General features: G+C 40.3%; 1 protein-coding gene across 1 annotated transcript in view; it reads right to left on the reverse strand.

Moving 5' to 3' along the window:
- LOC121326972 (receptor-type tyrosine-protein phosphatase C-like) overlaps positions 1-21182 on the reverse strand; it is a 60751-nt gene extending 39569 nt beyond the window's left edge. The window contains exon 1 of the mRNA XM_041270654.1: positions 21096-21182. Within this exon, the coding sequence (XP_041126588.1) occupies positions 21096-21123 (28 nt within the window). The 5' untranslated portion in view covers positions 21124-21182. The remainder of the gene's footprint in view (positions 1-21095) is intronic.
- Between the last annotated feature and the right edge of the window lie 1178 nt (positions 21183-22360).

The raw sequence follows: 22360 nt of genomic DNA on the forward strand, positions 1-22360 counted from the left end.
TCTTTTCTTATGTTATTTCTACTGTACTTACTGTATATATTCCAAACCTGACCTTAACAATTTAGGCTCTAACGTGGAAAACATTCTCCTATGGTAGTATTTATGACTCAGTTTAAGGTAATTATAAGGGTTCAAAAAGTATTGACACTTTAGGATGAAATCCTTCCCCTACATTTTGTATTGTTGAATCTGGCCTCTTAATAAAACATGGACACATATTTACAGATGACTGATAACCAAAGCAATGAAGTCACATCCTGTGCCCCTGTTTGTTGATGAGTAAAGTGTTTAAGGAGAATTGTGAAGACTTGTGAGAGCGTTGATAATGAGCACCTCCTTCAACATCATGTACAGAAGAGGACTGCTGTGGAAGGGACTATCACTCTTAACAAGGTATCTGAGACAATGTCAGTTAGCATAGTGTAAGACGGTTTCTTCATCCCCTTTACCAAGTCAAACATGTACCAAATTGTGCTTTTCTACCTTTCTATACATGCTTCACGCTTCAGGTGACTCTGTATTATGACTTTAAGCCAAACTATGATTTAATTTTCTTGGTTACTAATCTGATCATGACTATACATTTTTACTTAAAAAGAACAGATCATATACTATTCAGTAAAAAAAAAAAAAAAAAAAAAAAAAAGTTTTCATTGACTGAAAAGTACATTACTATACTTTTTAATAAAATGCAAATAATATTTTGTTAAATACCATAAACAAGATGGCTTTTATTTATTTATTTCTTTTTTAAGTTTGCATCAATTCTATTCAACAGCTATTTTTGTAGGAAGTAAAAAAAATCAAACAGTTTGATTAAAAAAAAAGAATATTTTAGAGGAACAATTGTGCTGAAATTCATGTTTGATGTAGAAGATCTAAAATGTAACTTTTTTTAAGACGATGGTTTGTAGCATTTTCGCATTTTCCCAATACAGTCTCAACCGAGTGAATTTCACCCCTTTGCTTGGCAAACCACTCATGTCAAATCCACTGCAAGTAAAACTGTTACCAGGATAGTATTCGAAGAGGAGCCTGCACAGTTGACTTGAATAAGGGAGAGGCCTAAAGCTTCACTTTTATCTGATACCAACGACTTTCAATGTTGCATAAACGCTGCAACTCAGTAACCAGTCAGCAGGACTGAAGATCAACGGCAACCTCAATTCCTGCTGTCAAGCCAAACTCATCTTTTCACCCTTTGGCCAAGTTAACAACTGGACGCAAGGGGCTGACCTTGGGAAGTGTCTGCCTCGACACATCCAGTGCCTGACCAGTAGCAGACTATCCCCAGTTGACTTTCTTCCCTGAACCCGCCAAGATGATAGCTGTGCTATAGTGAGCTATCAAAAACAGTGTCAAGTTGTTGTGCTTAGGCTACATTGTGTGGTATGCATACAGTACGTATACAGAGACCTTTCAATCTTTCATAATCCATACTGTTCTGAAACCCTAAGTCTGCACAGGCAATAACACCTTCCCATCCAACTGTAGCTCATACACAATTTCTTACAAATTTCTTATTGTCACCCTCATGTGATAATTTACTGCTTGTGTTCTGGTTTAGGCCATTGTGTGGATAACCTGCAATACAGTATTTTTCAATTCTTTCAATCTTCATCCTATGGCTGCCACTTTTAGAGGCAGCGTGTTTTAAAGTTTTAAGCCAAGGGCCCACTATGTCTAGGAGAGTGTAAGCCAATCATCAAGTGCAAAAAATGTAATAAAAAAAATACAAACCCAGACATTGTGGTTGAATGTAGCTAACATACTGTGCTATTCTGATAGCTTAAAATGTTTTTAGTGGTTTAAACTAAAGCAGGTTGCTACAATGCTACAACAAAACCCTTTTTCACATTGAGTAGTGACAACAATCGGCTCTATAACTGAAGCAACACTTAAGTCTGCACCCTGAGCAAAGATCTTTGTGACACTAGTAGATGCGACATTGACAACAAAAGATGAATTCATATTTAAATGAACTCTGGTTTCTTTACTATAAAGCAAAAGACGTGTTCTCTATTATATACCACTGATTAAACCAACAATTACATTGAAAAAGGTTTTGCTCTATGTCTTTATCAGTGTGTCTACTTGAGATTCTTGGTAAAAGGTGACCAGACTCAAGCAGTAGGAAAAACAAGTTAGAAAGAAAGGGTCAGTTTAGGTTGTAAAATACCAGTTCATTCAAATCACCAAAGCAGCAGCACTAAGTATGAACCTAGAGGTCTGAAGGGCTGGCGTGCCCACCTGCCTCAAGTGAGTTCTGGATGAGCTCAAACTGGTTTGTGTTTTGTGTTTGTTGAACAAACACAATTTAACAAGATCTGCTCTGCTATAAAAGTCCCACTGTGTGAGTGTGAGAGCACTGGCCTAGCAATAACCAGCCAATCCCATGGAATCCATCATCTTATACAGGCAGAGAAAAAGGCCAAGGAAAAGCTGGATGAAGCTAAAAAACATTTACAGTGGCTGAGATTATCTATTCCGGAAGATTATTTAAAAATGTATTTACTCGGTTTATAACAACATTTGTTAGTATGATAAGCAAAAATAACCAGATAAATAAGTTGTGCAGTAGAAAAACTGATGGGCTTCAAATATGTTGTGTAAATCAGGAAGTAAACCAGGAAACACAATGCCTGAGGAACAGAAAATGTATTTTAATAGGGGCTATTTTTCATCTTCCAAGTGAAAAAAATATTCTAGAAATTTGTAGAAAATTAATTAAAAATAAAAACTGAAATAGCTTGGGTTGGATAAGTGTCTACCCTCCTTTAAATTAGCTCAGGTGTAACAAAATTCAGCAGTTCCTGTAGGTTCCCTCTGCTGGGTAGTGCATTTCAAAGCAAAGCCTCAACCATGAGCACCAATGCGCTTTCAAAAGAACGCCGGGACAAAGTTGGTAAAAGGCACAGATCAGGGGATGGTTATAAAAAAAATATCAAAGTCCTTGAATATCTCGTGGAGCACGGTCAAAACGATTATTAAGAATTGGAAGATGTATAGCATCACCAAGACCCTGCCTAGATCAGGCCGTCCCTCCAAACTGGATGACCGAGCAAGAAGGAGACTGATCAGAGAGGCTACCAAGAGGCCAATGGCAATTTTGCAAGAGTTACATGCTTTTATTGCCAAGACTGGTCAAAGTATGCATGTGAAAACAATATCCCAAGATGGTATATGTATGGTAGGGTGGCAAGAAGGAAGCCATTATTCAAGAAAGCCCACCTTGAATCCCGTTTGAAGTATGCAAAAAAAAAAAAAAACACTCAGGAGATTCTGTAGCCATGTGGCAAAAAGTTTTGTGGTCTGACGAAACTAAAATGGAACTTTCTGGCCTAAATGCAAAGTGTTATGTTTGGCGCAGTCCCAATACAGCGCATCTCCCAAAAAACACCATCCCTACTGTGAAGCATGGTTGTGGCAGCATCATGTTATGGGGATGTTTCTCATTGGCAGGGACTGGGGCACTTGTCAGAATAGAAGGGAAAATGAATGGAGCAAAGCACAGAGAAGTAATTGAGGAAAACCTGCTGACCTCTGCAAGAAAGCTGAAACTGGGACAGAAGTTCACCTTTCACCATGACAACGACCCAAAGCACACAGCCAAAGCTACACTGGCATGGCTAAGGAGCAAAAAGGTAAATGTCCTTCAGTGGCCCAGTCAGAGCTTCGACCTAAATCCAATCGAAAATGTGTGGCAGGACTTGAAGATTGCTGTCCATCAACGCTCCCCAAGGAACTTGACAGAGCTTGAACAGTTTTCTAAAGAAGAATGGTCAAATTTTGCCAAATCTAGGTTTGCAAAGTTGGTAGAGACCTATCCCAACAGACTCACAGCTGTAATTTCTGCCAAACGTGCTTCCACCAAGTATTAACTCAGGGGGGTGGAGACTTATCCAATTATGATCTTTCAGTTTTGTATTTTTAATATATACATTTTTTGTCAATAAAACTTTTTTTCCCCTTAACAGTGTGGAGTATGGTGTGTAGATAAGTGGGCAAAAATCCTCATTTTTTTTTTCTCTGAGGCGCTGACACAACAAAAAAAAAGTTCAAGGGGGTGTAGACTTTCTGTAAGCACTGTATGTTTGTTTTAAGCATAGGTTGCATATTTGGCAGCAGCCAGTACTTTGCTAGATGGACAATATTTGTCAGCTGGTTCAAGGTAGTTACTTCTGCATGACAGTAGAGCGCATACTGTATAGTTATCCAAGTTCATCCTGTTCTTAGTCACAATCTTCCTAACCATGCTGAAATTTCTCTCACTGCTTGCATTGCTGTGAGGGATGCAAAGAAGTGCCTTCATTAATGACGACAAGTGCCTAAATCTTGCTTGCTTTCCCACAGCTCCACAGAATCTGTCTACCTTCCCTTCTTTGGGGATATCTGTGCTGTCTGTTATCTGGATCTCAATCATTTCATCTCTCAATCTGTCTACATCAAATTTCAGTTGTAGAAATTTCTTTGCTAAACCTCACCACTGCAAATAAAAATACAGAAATGTTAAAATTAAAAACAAAAAAAATAAGCTGAAATAATTTTCATTGTCACAGAATGAAAAACAACTAGTGTTATTGCATAACTAGCGTGATTATTTAACTCTAACCAGATAGGCCTTTCAGCAATTGATAACTCTAGTTACCTAAATAAAGATTAAGTATTGCATTCCAGCAGGATTGGAATGTACAAGAACACTTCATTTTTTTTTTTTAAATTGATCAGTAGGACTTACACCTCGGGAAGCCATTGTAAGCGGTGAGTCGAGTGACAGCCCTGGCACGGGCGCTCTTACATCTCCTGAAGCTGCTTCGCCAATGTTACCAACCCTGACACATGCATGCGATGCCTTTCACTGGCTCCCCTGGGTCCTAAACTGTGAAAGATATTTTCTGTTATTGTGCTAAGGGCACTATGATTTAGAACTTGAAAAATTATCAAACAAAATTGCTTTTGGCAAAATATTAAGTTTAAAATACGGGAGAAAACTTGTCCCGGGAGCCACCTGGAGAAGGGTAAAAAATACGGGACATTCCCAGCAAATATGGGAGAGTTGGAAGTATGTTTTAAGAGCAATTATGCCAGTAATACGCGCTCCTTTTTTTCTCTTGTTTTCTTAAAGGAAGCAAGTAATACATAACCAGGCAAACCAATATATTTACCTGTCGTCACACTTTCTGAGGCTCATCTGACAAGCTCTTCACTGTGAATAATGGGAACTACCTGGGTTTAGTGAAGCTACTTAGAAAATACAACAAAGTACTGAAGGAACATTTGCGACACATCCTTTCCATAGAGGTGACTTATAAAAAACAACTCCGAATGAGATAATTGAATTATTGGCAAAGAAAGTGCTGCAAAGACATTCTTGAAAGGTTGAGGACTGCCAAGTTCTACTCTGTAATACTAGACTGCACACCAATTGTGAGCTATTCTGAAAAAAAATGTCTTTCACTGTTAGGTTCCTTGACACTGCTCATGGCAAAGTGACAATCCAGGAGCACTTTATTGGTTTGAAAACAGTGGATGAGTCACTGGAGAAGTGCTGATGGATACCATACCCTGTACTTTGAAGGAATGCGACGTAAATATCGAAGACTGCTGTGGCCATGGTTATAACAATGGTGCAGATTTGAAGGGGAAAAGAAAGGGTGTACAGGCAAGAATCCTAAATCAAAATCCAAGAGCGTTTTTGTTCCATGTGGATGCCACTTGTTGAATCTTCTGGTGGGGGATGCCGTATCATCTTCACCAGAGTCCGTGTCACTCTTCGACTTTCTGCAAAGGATCTACGTACTGTTCTCTGCCTCTGTTAATCATTGGAAAATTCTTACACAACACGTCAATGTCACTGTGAAACCAGTAAGTTAAACACGCTGGCAGTGCAGATTTGACAGTGTTAAAGCTGTTCGATACCAAACTGCTAAAGTCCACAATGCCCTTGCTGCATTAGTTAAATCAGTGTAAGCTGGTATCTGTCATGAAACGTTAACCCTGGCATGTGAACTCATTGAATTCAAGTTTGTTGTCTCCATTGTTGTGTGGTACGATATCCTTTTTGAAGTCAATATAGTGAACAAATGAATGCAGAGACAGAAATACATCAACATTGTTGCAGCCACAGGGTTGATAAATGCATGCTGTGACTACATTGTAAACTACAGTGCGAAGATGAAAGAGTTAATGACGTAGAATTGAAGTTCAAAATTGAATTTTTCCACTGACTTATAGACAAGGTCAAAGTGTTTGTGGAAGAACGGTTTGAGCAAATGAATCAAAATGTGAAACTTTGGGGTTCTGCATAACATGCCAAAACACCCTGATAAAGAAACTTTGCCGAAACACTTTGAGGACCTTCACTGTGCATTGAAATCTGCAGAGAGCTCTGACATTAACAACATTGACCTCTGTAAAGAACTTGGCTATCTCCAAAGTCTGCTTCCAAAGGACTGTAGTGCCCTTAAGATGTGCTACAGTTTATTCACAGCAATGAACTTCATGACAACTTCCCAAACACATGGATAGCATTCAGGATCCTGTTAGCCATGCTGTATCGGTGGCACGCGAGGAACGGAGCTTCTCTGAGTTGTAGCTTATTGAAATATATTTCCAATAGAGCACAGAATGATGTGGCTGAAAAGATAGACCTGTCCCAAGCAATATCACAGTTTGCTGCAGCAAAGTCACGAAGAGTTGTCTTCTGAGTCTTGGAATGGTGAGTAAATGTTTTATTATTATTAATCATTATTACTATTGATGGCTTAAAGTGTAAAGCAATGCTTAGTTTTTAATTTTTTACAATTAAATATGTCAAAAAACAAACAAACAAAAAAAATATATATATAAAAGAGGGGGTGGGGTCTCCAAAGTACAAGCTTGCCCAGGGTGCTATTTTTCCTGTGGCTTACGATATTCTGAGCTGATTTGCTTTTTGCCTCTATCCCCTATTTTATTTGCCTATCGATACTTGCCTTACACCTACCCCCTTGCAGGAGTACAGTTATGACCCCTTTACGACCTGAATAAGTCTTACGTCTGCTTTGTGTACGCCGCAAAAAAATTACAACCATCACTTATGCTGTTGCAACACTTATGCCTGCTTGGTGCACTCAGCCCCTGGATTGATGGAGACCGCTGTTTTGTCATGACCTCTCAGAGCAACTTTGGATTTTCCACACAATTTGATACAGGCGATTATATTTGACAGCACATACCTGTTTTCTTCTACTTGCTTATTGTGGAGATCAACCGATTGTACGTATCCACTGCCAATCTGTACTGTGATGTTTACCTTGCCCAGTAGTAGTTTGAATCTGATGGCACGTTCCACATGAGTAGCGCAACTTTCATGTTATCCTAGTCTTTCCTAGTCAAATCCTTTTAGCCCGATTTTGTCCACATGGTATCTCCCCTAAATAAATGGAAAGTAAAACAAAAAAAGCAATTTTCCATGATCGCTTGCGGTAAGCCATTTTTTTTTCTAACAAGAAATTGACACTCTTCATCTTTTGTTCATCAAGGTTTTGAGAGTACTCAAATCGCAGGAACCGACAAGCGGGAAGTGACAAGTTCATGTGCAGTAAGGCATAACAGGCAAGGGACCGAATGCTGAAGTGCCCCTGCATTCCTCATGGAAACCAGTAAATTGCATGCGCGACTGACCATATTTACTGTATTTCTGTACAATAGGCAGCATAAAGGAATATCCACTAGAAAGTGTCCTGAGTGCATCAGATTATTCTAGTGCATTTGTCAAGCACTCCCACCTTTCACTTCCAGAGCTTGGCAACTCTATTAAATTTAGCTACCCTAACCCAACCCCAACCCTAACCTTAAGCAACCCTAACCTAATAACTTACCCTAAACCTAACCATTAAAATTAATCTGATGCCCTCAAGATGTTTCTAGTGGATATTCCTTTGTGCTGTGTTATTGCTTCAGTGCAGACGTTGGGATTGGCCCACCTGACACGCTTGTGATTGCTCGCTGTGTTCACGTATGACCTAGATGGCTTGCCATACAGGCTACTGGTTTGTTTACTTCCAGTTACTAGCATCTGCTTTTGCAAACTGTACAGTACATTCTAAGGTGACCAGACATCCCGTTTTGGATGGGACAGTCACACTTTTGGAACGCTGATCCTAGTGTCCCCGGAACCTTTCTTAGGATGCTCATTTTGTCCCGTTTTTTCCTAGGGCTTTGTCGCGCTGGTAACAGACATTACAGAATATTGTGTTTTCATGCATGCTTCTGTGACTCAAGCATATCTAACTTATAACACTACAACAAGCAGCTGTACAGCGCCGTGCAAATATGGAGAATTCTTGAAAAGTCAGCGTTCACATTTACAATCAATCACAGAGAATTGTGGACAAGTTTACTGACTGCTACTGACTGCTGCTAAAACAAACTGGCGGCTATTCTCGTCTGAATCGTCACTCTCGATGTTTGAAGAGGTTAGACTTCTCTAGTGTAACAATAACGGCTCATACAGGTACTATTGTATTGTGCTTGAATTATTCTTTTTGTCCATGATATTTGTATATCTGTGTGCAAACGACTTTGCTTCGTGTGTAGCTATAGGCGACAATTGCGGAAATAAATGCTGTCATGTCACATTACCTTGACATGTTTTACAATGCAGTGCACTGAAGTTTGTTGTCGTTTGAACACTTTGTGCATTAAAATAGACCATCACAACACTGGGACTGGGGGGGGGGGGGGGGGGATCTGTACAATGTGACAAAAGTATTTGGGTATTTGGAAATATATTTTCTATTGAAATAAGTCTATATTCACTTTCCGTTCACCACAGGTACCCTCTAAGAAATGTATGTTCGGGAATAATAGAAAGTCATTTATGAACTAGTTATTTTCACTTTTGTGAAATTCATGTTGTAAAAATATTTTACAAGTTTCAGAACATTTTTTTATTTCTTTAAGTATAGGGCACATGTTATGTTGTTTTTAGCAATAATGAAATAAAATTGTTTCAGGTCTCCTGGAGCCAATTTAATTTCTTCAAATAAATATTTACATTGATAGGTGAGTACTGTATGATACAAATAGTTTAAAATATTTTCAAAAAAGAACCACATCCTTGTTTAATTTTACTTTTCTTTAAAGACTATGTAAATAAGCTGCCTTAGAGGTATCTATTTTTAATTTGGTGAGCCCTTATTTTTATTTCTGTGTTAAATGTATATTTTATCCTGCAAAGTTTAAAGAAAATAGAGACAATGGAATACTCATTTTTAAGATTAATTCTATCTGTGGCATAGGTGTGATAGCTCTATAAGGTATTTTATAAGTATTTTACTTTATCACAGCTTTTAGTTTAATAGAAGAAAAACAATAATCCAATCAGAAACTAAAGCAGAAAACATTTACAGAACAAAGATTGCTGTCCACCAACTATCCCCATCCAACTTGACAGAGCTTGAACAATTTTGCCAAGAAGAATGGGTGACTATTCAGATCCAGATGTGCAAACCTGGCAGAGACTTACCCCAAAAGACTCACAGCTGTAATTGCTGCCAAAGGTGGTTATACCAAGTATTGACTCAGGGGGGTGAATACTTATCTAACCAAGACATTTCATTATTTATTTTTTTTCATTAACTGGTGTTTCACAATAAAAATTCTCTTGCCTCTTCAAAGTGTTGAGTAGGTTGTGTAAATCAAAGGGAAATAAATCTCATTTAAATTTCAGGCTATAATACAACAAACTGTAAAAATGTCCAAGGGGGGTGAATACTTACTAGAGGCACTATAGATAGATAGATAGATAGATAGATAGATAGATAGATAGATAGATAGATAGATAGATAGATAGATACTTTTTGAAAAAACGTTATTTAACAATTAAATAGAATACACACAATCAATATTTATAAATACAGATATTATGAAATCAATTCAGATCCGCCCAAGGTAAACAAAACAATACATAAAATACTGTGGACACATAAAAATTCACATCACAGATACTCCTCCAGATCACCATCGTTAACAGCACACAACACACTGTCTACACACCAGACTTCCTCAAACATTGCTAAATTATGCATTGCCTTATAAAAATTAAAATCCAGTCTAACCCGTGTTAATACAAGCATTCTAAAAATAACAAAAGGATCAGTATTTAAAACGTCATTCATTTTGTTTTTCCTGCTCTTTAAAATTGCTAATTTGGCCTGTCCAATAATAAAATTCACCAGCTGGATTGAGTACTTTCTCTTTTTACAATATGTAAAACCAAAAATAAAAACCACCTCAGAGAACACAAAACCCAACCCAGCAAGCAATTCCATCAGAGCAGTAAACAAAGGTTTCAATCTGGTGCAGAACACAAAACAATGATAAACAGTCTCCTTCTGTGAGCAAAATGGACAGGAATCCTTCACCTCGGGGTTTATGATGCTCACAAAGGAGTTAACGGCAATGATGGTATGTAAGATCCTCCACTGCAGATCCCCCGATCTTTTTGGCAGTGGTGGCTTATACAGGGTTCTCCAAACTGGCACTATCTGTTCCGCCACCCCCAGCCTCTCTCTCCAGTGTGTGTCTGGTAGTGCCCTGAGCTGTTGCTGGTATCGGCCCTTTACACACACCCTATACAGCTGTTTCCCCTCTACTGTGCACAGAGGGAGATCTCTCAGACCCTCTACAGTCAGTAAACCCTGCTCATCAGAAACCTGACTGATCGCTGGGGACACTAACAGTGATGGAAAGGGGTAATCAGTGTGCAGAACTCTCTGATCCCTGAACAGTTGTCTCAAGAGCTCCAGCCCTTCACCGGGGAGAGCAGCACACACCTGGGTGAGGAAATGCTCAGCAGTGCGGACAGACCACATCCCCAGAGCCGACGTTAACCACTGAGGAGTCACCCAGCTGTAGGTGTTGAAATCTAAAAGGGCTTTAAGCTTTACAATACCTGCCTTCACTAACATATGTATAAAAGTAGCAGACTGAACAATATCACACTTCAAGAATGTGTTATATATTAACGGCTCTTCTAGGAGCCAATCAAGGCTAATGTTTTCATTGCCCCTCTGCTCAATACACACCCACTGCCATGCCCTCAGCAGGCTCTTATAGTAGTCTGGCAGTTGGTCCATCTCCAGTTTACCCATTTCTAGCAGAAAAAGACCCCTATCCAGACCTAGCCTCCCCACCTGCTGCAGGAAGGCACAGGCAAACTGCCTCCACGGGATGTCCTCAGTGCAATACAGCAGCCTCTGCAGGGCCTGTAACCTAAAAGCCTCCGTCCTGCTAGAAAGGTCTATGAATCACTGCCCCCCCTTGGCAGGTACAGCACACTCTGTCTGATCCAATGCACCCCATCCCAGAAAAACTCCAGCATCACAGCCTGAACCTGTTTTACTAATGACTGTGGGGGCTCCAAGCAGATGAACCTGTGCCACAAGCTAGAGGCCACCAAGTTATTAATAATGAGTACCCTACCTCTATAGGAGATCTGGGGAAGCAGCCATTTCCACCGCTGTAACCTGCCTTTCACCTTCTCCACCACCCCCTCCCAATTCCTCTGCACTGTGCTGTCATCCCCGAGATGGACACCCAGATAAAGGAGCCCGCCCCTGCTCCACTGCAAACCAGCAGATAAAATTGGAGGACGACAACCCCTCCAGTCCCCCAGAAGCACTGCACTACTCTTATCCCAGTTTACTTTAGCAGATGACAGCTTCTCAAACAGTCTTTGACAGGTGCCTACACTGTCAACATCAGTTTGGTTGTTAACAAATACAGCAATGTCATCTGCATAAGCTGTTACCTTCATTGGTTTACCGGGACACTGAGGAATGGACAGTCCAGTCAATACCCTCCTCAGCTCATTTATAAGAGGCTCTATTGCTAAAGCATAGAGCATACCAGACATGGAACACCCCTGTCTAATACCTCTCTGAACAGGGAAAGGGGCGCTTAAGCCACCATTGATTTTCAATAGACCGGAAACGTCACCATAGAGCAGCTGAACCTTCTCTAAGAAACCGGTCCCAAACCCAAAAGCTTTTAGTGCCCTCCACAGATAGAGGTGATCTACCCGGTCAAAAGCCTTTTCCTGATCCAACGACACTACACCTGCATTGAAACCAAAAAGCTTGGAGGCTGCCAGTATATCTCGAATTAGAAAGTTATTATCGAAAATGGATCTGTCTGGAACGCAGTATGTTTGGTCTCCTTGCACCACTCACCCTATCACAGTCCTGAGGGGGTTTGCGAGGGCTCTAGAAAGGATTTTATAATCGGCACAGAGCAACGACACAGGTCTCCAGTTTTTCATACTACACAAATCTCCCTTTTTAGGGAGGAGAGTGATGACTACTCTTCTGCAGCTATGTGGTAGAACTTTATCCTGCACACTCTCCCTGAAAACATCCAACAAGTCCTCTCCCAGCAGAGACCAGAACTTTTTTCAGAGAGTGTCAGAGGACTTTCCAGCCCCTTGGCTTCCTCCTCAGACAGCTGAGGGAGGTCCTGCAAGAAATGCTGTGGTTCCCCAGTTTCCTCCACCGCATCTGCTGTATACAGGTCTTTATAAAAACCCACAGCCAGCTTCCGGATCTCTGCATGCTCCCTGAGCTCCTGCCCAGCCGCTGTCCTCAGGCAATGAATTACTTTGCTCTGTGCGCCCTTCTTCTCCAGCCCAAAGAAATAGTGAGTGGGTGCATCCATCTCCACTAAGCTCTGGAACCGCGATCTCACCAGAGCCCCCTGCACCTTTACGTCCAGCAGATCCGCCAACCCCTTTTTTTACATTTCAGGCCATTAATCAGCCTTTCGTTTGGGCTGGACTCCAGAGCTCTCTGGAGCTGTAGGATGCCTTCCTCCAGCTCTCTCATGGTTTTATTTATTCTCTTTGTGACGTTTCTAGTATACTGCTGACAAAAAGATTGAGTCTGCACCTTCCCTACATCCCACCATTGCCGCAACAAGGACAAGTCTCTTTTTTTACATCTCCATCTCTCCCAAAAAAATTTAAAAACTTTCCTAAAATGCTCATCATTAATCAAAGCAGTATTAAAATGCCAGTATGCACTTTGTATTCTCAGAGAGGGGAGCAACACACTTACAGAAACTAAGCTGTGATCTGACAGGCTTGTGGAGCTGATAAAACAAGATTTAAAAATGTTTAAATTATGTTTAACAGTGTAAAACCGGTCCAATCTAGCCATAGAAACATCAGTGCCATGTGTTTTAATCCATGTGTATTGCTTATCCTTTGCATTAATATTTCTCCACACATCAACTAGTTCCATATAGTTTTCAATTCTAACCAGTTCCCTGGCAGACTGGAGATGTGGCTCAATGTGATTCCGGTCTAATCTACTGTCAGCTGTGCAATTAAAATCCCCACCTAAAACTAACACCTCATCAGTTTTACATTCGCCCAACATACATTCAAGCCTCTGGAGGAAGCTTACTCTCTCCATACCATCTGTAGGTGCATAAACATTAACAAAAACAAAGACTTTGCCTTCAATCACCGCTTGAACTCTAAGTAGCCGTCCTTGTATGATTTCACAGGCAATTACAGAGCTCGGTTTAAACCCCTCAGGAAACAAAATACTAACCCCAGCACTCACATTAGTTCCATTACTGAAATAACCATCCCCTTTCCAATCCCTTTCCCAATCAACCTGATTTCCCCCATCTATGTGAGTCTCCTGCAAAAACGTAACATGCAGACTTTTCTGTGAGATAAATTCAAACAATGTGGCTCTCTTAAAAGCACTTCTACAGCCATTAATATTAAGGCACCCGGTATTAAAGCTAGCCATTGCAGAGTTTGAAAAGGAAACACATTGATACTCAGAAAAGAAAAACAAGCAGACAGTAAAGAGAAGGAGTATTAGGAGTGTACTGGCCATCAGGACTGACTGTGTTTAACATTGCCACGGAGTTTGCTCGATATGTATTTGAGGCGCACTAGCTCCTGAGTACTAAACATTTCCTGAGCAGACACGATTTGCTTTAAACCTCGTACTGAGCTCAGAAACAAATCAATATCGGGAAAAAAATCCTCAACATCAATTCCCCTTCGCCCTTTTGTCTGCTCCAGGAAATCTTTGATGCTTTGCACACTGTACCCTCCCCGGGGTTTATACGCGCCCTGCGATTGCGATGCTTGCGAGGAGTCAGTGAGACTGCCTTCATCCTCACTGTCTCCAGCGGGATTGTCTGTCACTATGCTGACAGCCTGCGCACTGCTCGGCTCTGCAGAACTCCCAGGCTCCATACCAACATTACTGCCATCAGACGAAACACTGCGTTTTTTTGTGACAGCACTGTCACAAAAAACTGTTTCCCCGGCAGTCTAAAAGCCTCACTATCCTCTGCGAACTTTACCCCTTCTACCTGTATTTGAACATCACCCCACACACTAGCAACCGCCTCTGTGTCCATTTGCTCACCCTCTCCCTCCGTTCCGTGACTTTCTACGCTCTCACTTTCTTTTGCGTTATCTTGTGCTTTGGTTTGGCTTTCCGCCCCCACTACAGTGTCACTGCCTGCCTCCTGGGGCTCAGCTGCCACCCCGTCACTAGCCTGCTCTCCCTCCGTGCTGCCCGCAGGTACTGATCCGCCATCGAGCCCAGCATCGGCCGGTCCTGCTTTCTGCTTATCAGCAGTCACGTCTCCCTTACTCCTATCCCGCTCCCCACTCTCCTTCTCGGGACAGTTTTTCACCAGGTGTCCTTCAGTCCTACATCTGAAACACTTCATCGAGTCAGAGATTGCATAAATAACATAATCACTGCCATCCACCTTAAACTTAAACGTGATGTTAAGATCTTCATCGATGTTTATAAGAATCATAAACAACTGCCTTCTGAACGACATAACATGTTTCAAACGTGGTGACTTGCAGCCTAAAGGGATTCTCTTCAGCCCGGACATGAGCTGCCCATATCTAGCCAGCTCCCTCTCTATCACTTCATTTTTCAGGAACGGGGGAACATTAGAAAGGGTGATTCTCCTAGCTGGGACAGCTAAAGGAATTACTGGAAGAAAAGTATTATTAACAACAATCCCCTTTTCTACAACCATTGATACTAACTCCACCGTACCTAAAAAAGCCACAATCGAGCCGCTCGTGCGAGAAGCCGATTTGATGTTTTCACAACTGACTACCTCCCCAATAGCGAGCACACATTCCTCCAAAGGGATAAACCCCTCGGCGGAAACTTTAACTCCGTGTCGACGGGTTAACTTTTCAAAAGAAAAGTTTGACAGAGCGTCAGCTCAGCACACAAAACTGTTCACCAGTACACTGTAAACAAGAAATGCAAAACAATATAGAAACAAAAAAAAAAAGAGGAAAAGACCGACAAGCCTGCCAGCAGCGCTCACGCACACACCACACTCACTCCGTTGTGTGTGTTCGATGTCATTGTTCATACTGATCATTTCTTCCATAGTGCTGAAAGATCGAAGGCAGTGTAAAGCTTAAAGTGAATGCGACACTTATGCTTGTTCCTTTCTATTGGTTTTTTAGATCCACTCATAGTTTAAACACTTTAAAGAAGTGCCAAAATAGTTCTCAACACATTTTCTTTATATTACTATCACTGCTACCATTATTATATTATTTGTATTGTAGACATAAAGCCAATTAAATACTGTTTTTTTCACTTCTGAATGCAAGAAGGGCTTGTGTGGGATGCATCATGCAGTGATATTTACGTTTGTATTTTTGCATGTTTCTGTGCAGAAAAAGCAAGACGTCTAAAGCAGATAAAAGATGAAGCTCTAGCAGAAGTGGAAAATCATCGTCAAATGAAGGGAAATGACTTTAAAAACAAACAAACAGGTGTAAGTATTTATACAATCCACAGGTTACACTTTAAACTAATACATTTCAATTATTACTAACACTTAGCACAATTAAAACCCCACAGAGTTCCTATGCCAATCAGGTTTTAGATTGAAAATTGTAGGACACCTGTATTAAGATCCATCCCTGCACTACAAATGTCTACCAGATACACCATTAGTTCTGTTAGACTTTTAGAACAAAATGGCTACCATTGTACCATATTGACATGGCTTGCCCTATAAAATCCTGAAGTATCCCATTTGTAGATGTTCAGTATTTCCTTTGTTCAAGTGTTGTACATGTTATTTCCATATTACTTCATTAATCTCCAGTGATCAGGCAATTCACTTATTATTATTTTTCTATGTAGACAGCAGTTGTTACATTTGTAAAACTGGAATTTAAATGTATATGATTGGCAGTGGCTTGAGAACGTCCTGTTCCGTTTTTGTGTAATGTGATTATCATAATCACTTCTGAAACACATGCTTTCAAATAGGTTTGTTGAAACCGGCAAGTTACACAGTGCTACAACCGTTCGATTCAGTTCTGCTTTTAAATCTGCTGTAGTCTGATGGTGTCCTGAATGGAGAAGCAAATCTATTTGTTTCTCTTTCATTTCATATGGCTAAATGTCAATTTTAATTGTCTTGGTTTGTGTGATATAGCATTATGCCAGGGTAATACTCTGCTAGCAATGCATTAGTATGACCTCATCTAGAATATTGTGCTCAGTTCTGGTCACCTCGCTACAAAAAGGATATTGCTGTTCTAGAAAGAGTACAAATAAGAGCAACCAGAATTATCATAGATTTTAAAAGCATGTACATGCAGACAGGCTAAAAAAAATAATTTATTCAGTCTTTAAGCATTAAAAATTCTAAAAGGTATTGACAATGTCGACCCAGGGGATTTTTTCGACCTGAAAAATGAAACAAGGACAAGGGGTCATAAGTGGAGATTAGATAAAGGGGCATTCAGAACAGAAAATAGGAGGCACTTTTTTACACAGAGAATTGTGGGAGTCTGGAACCAACTCCCCAGTAATGTTGTTGAAGTGGACACCCTGGGATCCTTCAAGAAGCTGTTTGTTGAAATATGTTAACCTATTAAGTGTGGTTTGGGGGGTGGAACTAGGCCCCCTGCGCCCTATCATCTTCTGCCATCAATTAAATCTACTCTATTTTACCCTTAGCCACCTACACGTAGTTGTCCTGCGTTTTTTCATTCGGTGTAAACCAAAGCGGATCGCAAGACCCATCTGATTTCTCTTAACCAGCAAAAGAGCAATAAATAAATAAATAAATGGATTACTCACAGCAACTGTCTTTTGACTCAGAGGATTCCCAGGATTTCATATCTGTAGCAGAGCAAACTCCTGTGCTTCAAACCTGGGTCAGATCACCCCTCCATTTCTTCTTCCGTTCATTGGCTCGGTAAGATCTGAACAGCTGCCCCCCAACAAAGATTCTCTCTGTATACCTGCTGCCCAAGGGGCTAATCTTTGCCATTCTAAACTACTCCTGGCTCAGGATGCACCTCCAGAGTGACTCTACTAGAAGGACTGGACTCGAATAAGGACTGGACTGGAATAAAAAACGGAAAAACAAGCCCAGTAGGTAGCGATCGAGAATCACTATTTATTCTCTACTGCAACTCCATCTCAACAGAACCTGTCTTTTCTCTTTAAAAAAAGCTCCCCAGCTACACTCAGCTGTTCTGCAGCCCCAATCACACAGAAGGCAGTCAGTGTTAGAGCAATACATCCCAACAGCTAACACTTAAAAACAGCAAGAAGCTGCTCCAGCCAGAAGACTCCAACAAGAACACTCCCTGATTTTTCAAGAGATTAAAACTTGTATGCAGTCATTTGCCGACACATTATCCTCGGTCAATACCAAACTGAGTGGTTTAGATAAAAGGGCATCTAACATCGAGTAAGAGAAGCAAACTTCAGGTCTTTCAATATTCTCCTCCATTCCTGCAGTAATAGCACCAGCTGCAGCTACAGCTACTTCCGGTTCAGCTCTAACATTGGTACCTTCAGAAGATCCTCCTATCTTCAACCCTACCTCCTTAACCAAGCATCATTCAATATCCTTGCAAATTCGGTGGAATATATTTGATGGTAAAGACATTCATTTTGTTTCATTACTAATGGCGACATCAGAATTCCAGGATCATAGACAAAGAGAAGAAGTGATACCTCTTATTGGACTAACTAAACAATAATTATTCACAAGCTTTCAAGACCTCAAAGGTCTCTCCTTCAGGTGAAAGTAGGAAAGAGAGAAGAATAGACCGTTGAGGTCTTGAAAGCTTGTGAATAATTATTATTTAGTTAATCCAATAAAAGTTATCACTTCTCCTCTTTGTCTATCATCTCTGGACTAATACGGCTACCATTTCATCTATCCAGGATCATAGAGTAATGGATCGTCAGTAACATTAAAATCCAGAGACCCCAGATTATTCAAAAACCTAACATTGGGGAAATTTTCCCTTTATCCTAACTGCAGAGCTGAATTAAAGTAATGCTAACCCATCCTTCTGCTAGCCACCTGTTTGGTATCTGCTGGGAAGGAAAGTTTTGCTTTGGCACTCAATTAACTTTCGGCTGCTGCAGCAGCCCAAAGATATTTGACAACCTGTCAGAAGCATTATTCTAGATACTTCTCAATGCCTACCATGTTCCATTTCTGCTCCACCTGCTTGATGACCTTCTATTGATCTCCCCTCCATCAGATCTGCCAGCAGGAGCAATTGCTATCTTAACCCTTAGCGGTCCATTTATTTAGAACATGTCAGGCGTGTCAGGTCCAGTGTATTTCCACGCATGCTATTTATTTTACACACACTGTTTAAAAGTTTTTTTCACAGTAAAACAGGTTTAAAAGGCACTAAATATCAACAGTACACGCAGTACTGCATCTCCAGCCAAGCCCCACCCCTTGTTCACTGTATTTATCATATACCTCTTCATAGTAATGCATACTCTTCTGATCCGTCATTTTATCATCAAACTCCACAATAATGTGATCCAAGTCATTATTTTATTACTACAACATCTCAAAAAGCTTTGCAAATGTTTGTGATATTCTTTGAGCGCTGGATGCGGAAGCAGCTATCTCCTGTTCGTATTATCTCTGTGGTGCAGGGGCTATGTGTATTGCTTAGATATGTCCCTTTTTTTTGGCTTCTCTCGGCTTCTATTGGTCTCATTCAGCCATTGAAAGGTTTTCTCGACTTTTTCCAGAGAAACCCGAAGAGATCAGATCTTTTTGATATCGGACCAGAAAAGAAAAATTGTAATGTTGGACCTGGTCTAAAATAGAACCACAAAGGGTTAAGAGTTTTTTTTTTAGAAGTTGGTGTCCCGCTCTCAGAAGAAAAAACAATTGTCCCCCATTTTCTGGAATTTCTTGCAATCATAAAAGACACAGAAAAATTTGAAGCCAGCCTCCCTGAGTCCAAACTCAATCACATTCATTTTCTTATCCAGAAATTTCAGATCAGTAAAACAATCAGAAAACATGTACTGCTTTCATTGCTGAGTCACTTCAACTTTGCCATTCGCATTATTCCCCCAGGGAGCACTTTTATGATGACTACTTGCTCTTGAATCAACAGCAAAAAACAAAACACTACTACATAAATATTTCATCAGAAGCTAGGAAAGATATTAAAATGTGGTCTGCTCTTATTCAGCACTGGAATGGCTTGTCTGTGTTTTATGACGATTTCATCTCAGCACCACACAACATGGCTATGTTTACAGAAGCATCATTTCTTAGATTAGGAGATTTCTTAAATAATCAGTGGTTTTCTAGTATATGACCCCAGGAAAGTGAAAATCTATCTCCACATCTACCTAGTAGTTGCATCAGCCTAGCTATGGGGTCATCTGTGGTCTAAGAAACCGATATTATTCTACTGCGATAATACAGTTACAGTGCATATCATAAATAAAGGCTGTTCCAGTAGCCCTGACTACGTCACAGAGGGAAACTGCATCCTCAAAATTTAAGTTCTTTTTTTTTCGGAGGGCAAATCAGGCAACAGAGCAACCAGGACACAATCATTATCAATTAAAATAATGTTTTATTGCACATAATTAAAAAAGTTAGCAGCAGATCATTACAAAAGCACGTAGGTGCATTGTGCAAAAAAACAAACAAGAGTTTTGTTTTAAACCAGAATAAAAGGATCCGAAAAAAAAACAAAAAAAAACAACCAGTTTAAAAACAAACACAAAACGCCAGTGCGTACAAAGGAGGGGACATCGATAAACATTATTCCCAACTACATTATTATTATTATCATCTTCATCATCATCACAGCAGCAGCAACAAGTATTAGGTTTACTATTTCTTTCCGTCTCGGGTCCCCTCTCTCCTACACGCACACACAAGACAAACGGTGGATGGCCATCCTGGAAAACTAAAATCAAGGGGTATTTATAGTCAGGTGAGTATATTGTTTTCAATTGCCGGTATATTGTTTTAATTAATTACAATTACCCCCCCCCCCCCCCCACCCCCCCTCCCAAAAGCTTGATTCCTACAGCTCTGCCATCCCTAGCAGCAACTCTTCAGTTCAACCATCAATAAGCTATTTTTATTATAGCTTTTATAGTTCATGCAAAGGATTCTCTACATCTGGCACCAGCCGTTTGTCTCCTCCTGCGAGGAATTTCCAAGAGCTCTCCGGCTGCTTCTACCACTTGCCTGCCTATCTTTGTTGACATTCTTGTCAATATGATTGCAATTCTCCAACAAAGCTGTTTTTCTCCAGCTGATGACCTAATATTATGTCTTTCTGCATTTTTTGGATTTTTGAGATGCTCTGAATATACAGTCCCTTCTATTTCCAGTTTTCCTACTCAGTGCAGTGACCTTACTCATATTTTGGATTCACATTTTATTCTCTTTCTAAGCATTTCAAAAACAGATCAGCATCAGCAAGGACAATGTATTAAACTTTCAAAAATTGACTCTCCTCTATGCCCATATGCTTCCATGCTGAAATACATTACAGAACATAAACCCAAATCTCCTTCCAACCCTCTTTCATCAATGCAAGCGGGTCTGTTGTTTCAAGACACTGGTTTTCTTCTCAACTCTCCACTTTGGTTTCCAGAACAGGTCTTCCCCCGCAATTCTACAATCTGCATTCATTCAGAATCGAGGCAGCCACTTCAGCAGCAGGACAAAGATTAACCAGCATCTAATAAAAATCAGCAGCCTACACTTACATTCATTCTTCACCAGCCGAAATAGCATTTGCCCATCAATCCATTGCTAGTATGTCTGGAGTAGGGACGACCTATCTGCCTGGGCCACCAAAGGTTTCCTCCTAAAAAAGAAATTAAATAAAATTAAAGGTTTTTTTTTCTTTCCACTGTGTGGAGTGTCTTTTGATATTCAGTAGGGTACAGTTACTAACCCCTGTGTCACGTTAAGTGTTTTCTTTCTTTTTGTGTTATTAAATGTTTTCCCTCTTCTTTTCTATATAGATTTGCGGTTCTCCATTTTCTTCCCATAAATGTCTTCAACAGAGAGCTGGGGGTCCATTCTTTGGGGGGGGGGGGGGGGGGGGGAGTAGTGATTCTACTTTCTCCAACATGTTAAGCATCGCTTCATTTACCTCATAGAGGAGGGTTCTCTATGAGTCAGAGGGGACCCCGGGCGAAACCCCTTCTTTAACTTGTATAATTCCTTGTCTTCTTCTCTTTCAGGTTCTGATGCCTCTATTCATGTGAGGGCCCCTATTGGTGGAGCCCCTCTTGTTTGTCGGGTCTCCTCAGACAGTGACCCCTCTCCTGTTTATCGGGTCTCCTCAGCGACGGAACCCCCCTACTGCATATGTTGGGCCCTTGAAGAACCAAAACTGTTTTTATGTGTTAATATTACTAATCAATGTTTTTTCTTTCTGGTTCACAAGCTTCTTTATATGTCGGGTCATCTCAGAGACGGTGACCCCACTCCTGTTTGTCAGGTCTCGTCAATGACGGAACCCCCCCTTTATATGCATAGGGCCTTCGTAGAACGGAGCCTCTCTCTTTATATGTTCTATATGTTAATAAATTTATGTCCTAAACATTACATCAGGTGGCCTTGCTCCTCAGAGCCTGAGTGATAGACAAAAGTGTAAATTTTATTTGGGTTTGAGTTACATTATAGAGTGGCATTGGTTATTGAAAGGTTTATATGTCTACAGTAATTGATAGAGTGGGATATAGACATTAAAAGCTGTCATTAAATCACTTTTTTAAACCTTGAACTAACTATAAGAATACAAGAATGACAACTAAGATTTTAATAAAAGTTCAACCAATTTCTTTTTGTGTTACTATATTGAGCCACATGACCAAATCATTTTTGACTGCAAACTGCACACTTATATTCATTTTTTTTTTCAGTTGGCTTTATAGCATCTTTCTAGCATTTATACTGTAAAAGCATGCTTCTCACTAGACTTCCATATGCAAATTCAAATTATGCTGTATCAATATGTTGT

This window comes from Polyodon spathula, chromosome 14 (assembly GCF_017654505.1).
Source record: "Polyodon spathula isolate WHYD16114869_AA chromosome 14, ASM1765450v1, whole genome shotgun sequence".
NCBI classification, from domain to species: Eukaryota; Metazoa; Chordata; class Actinopteri; order Acipenseriformes; family Polyodontidae; genus Polyodon; species Polyodon spathula.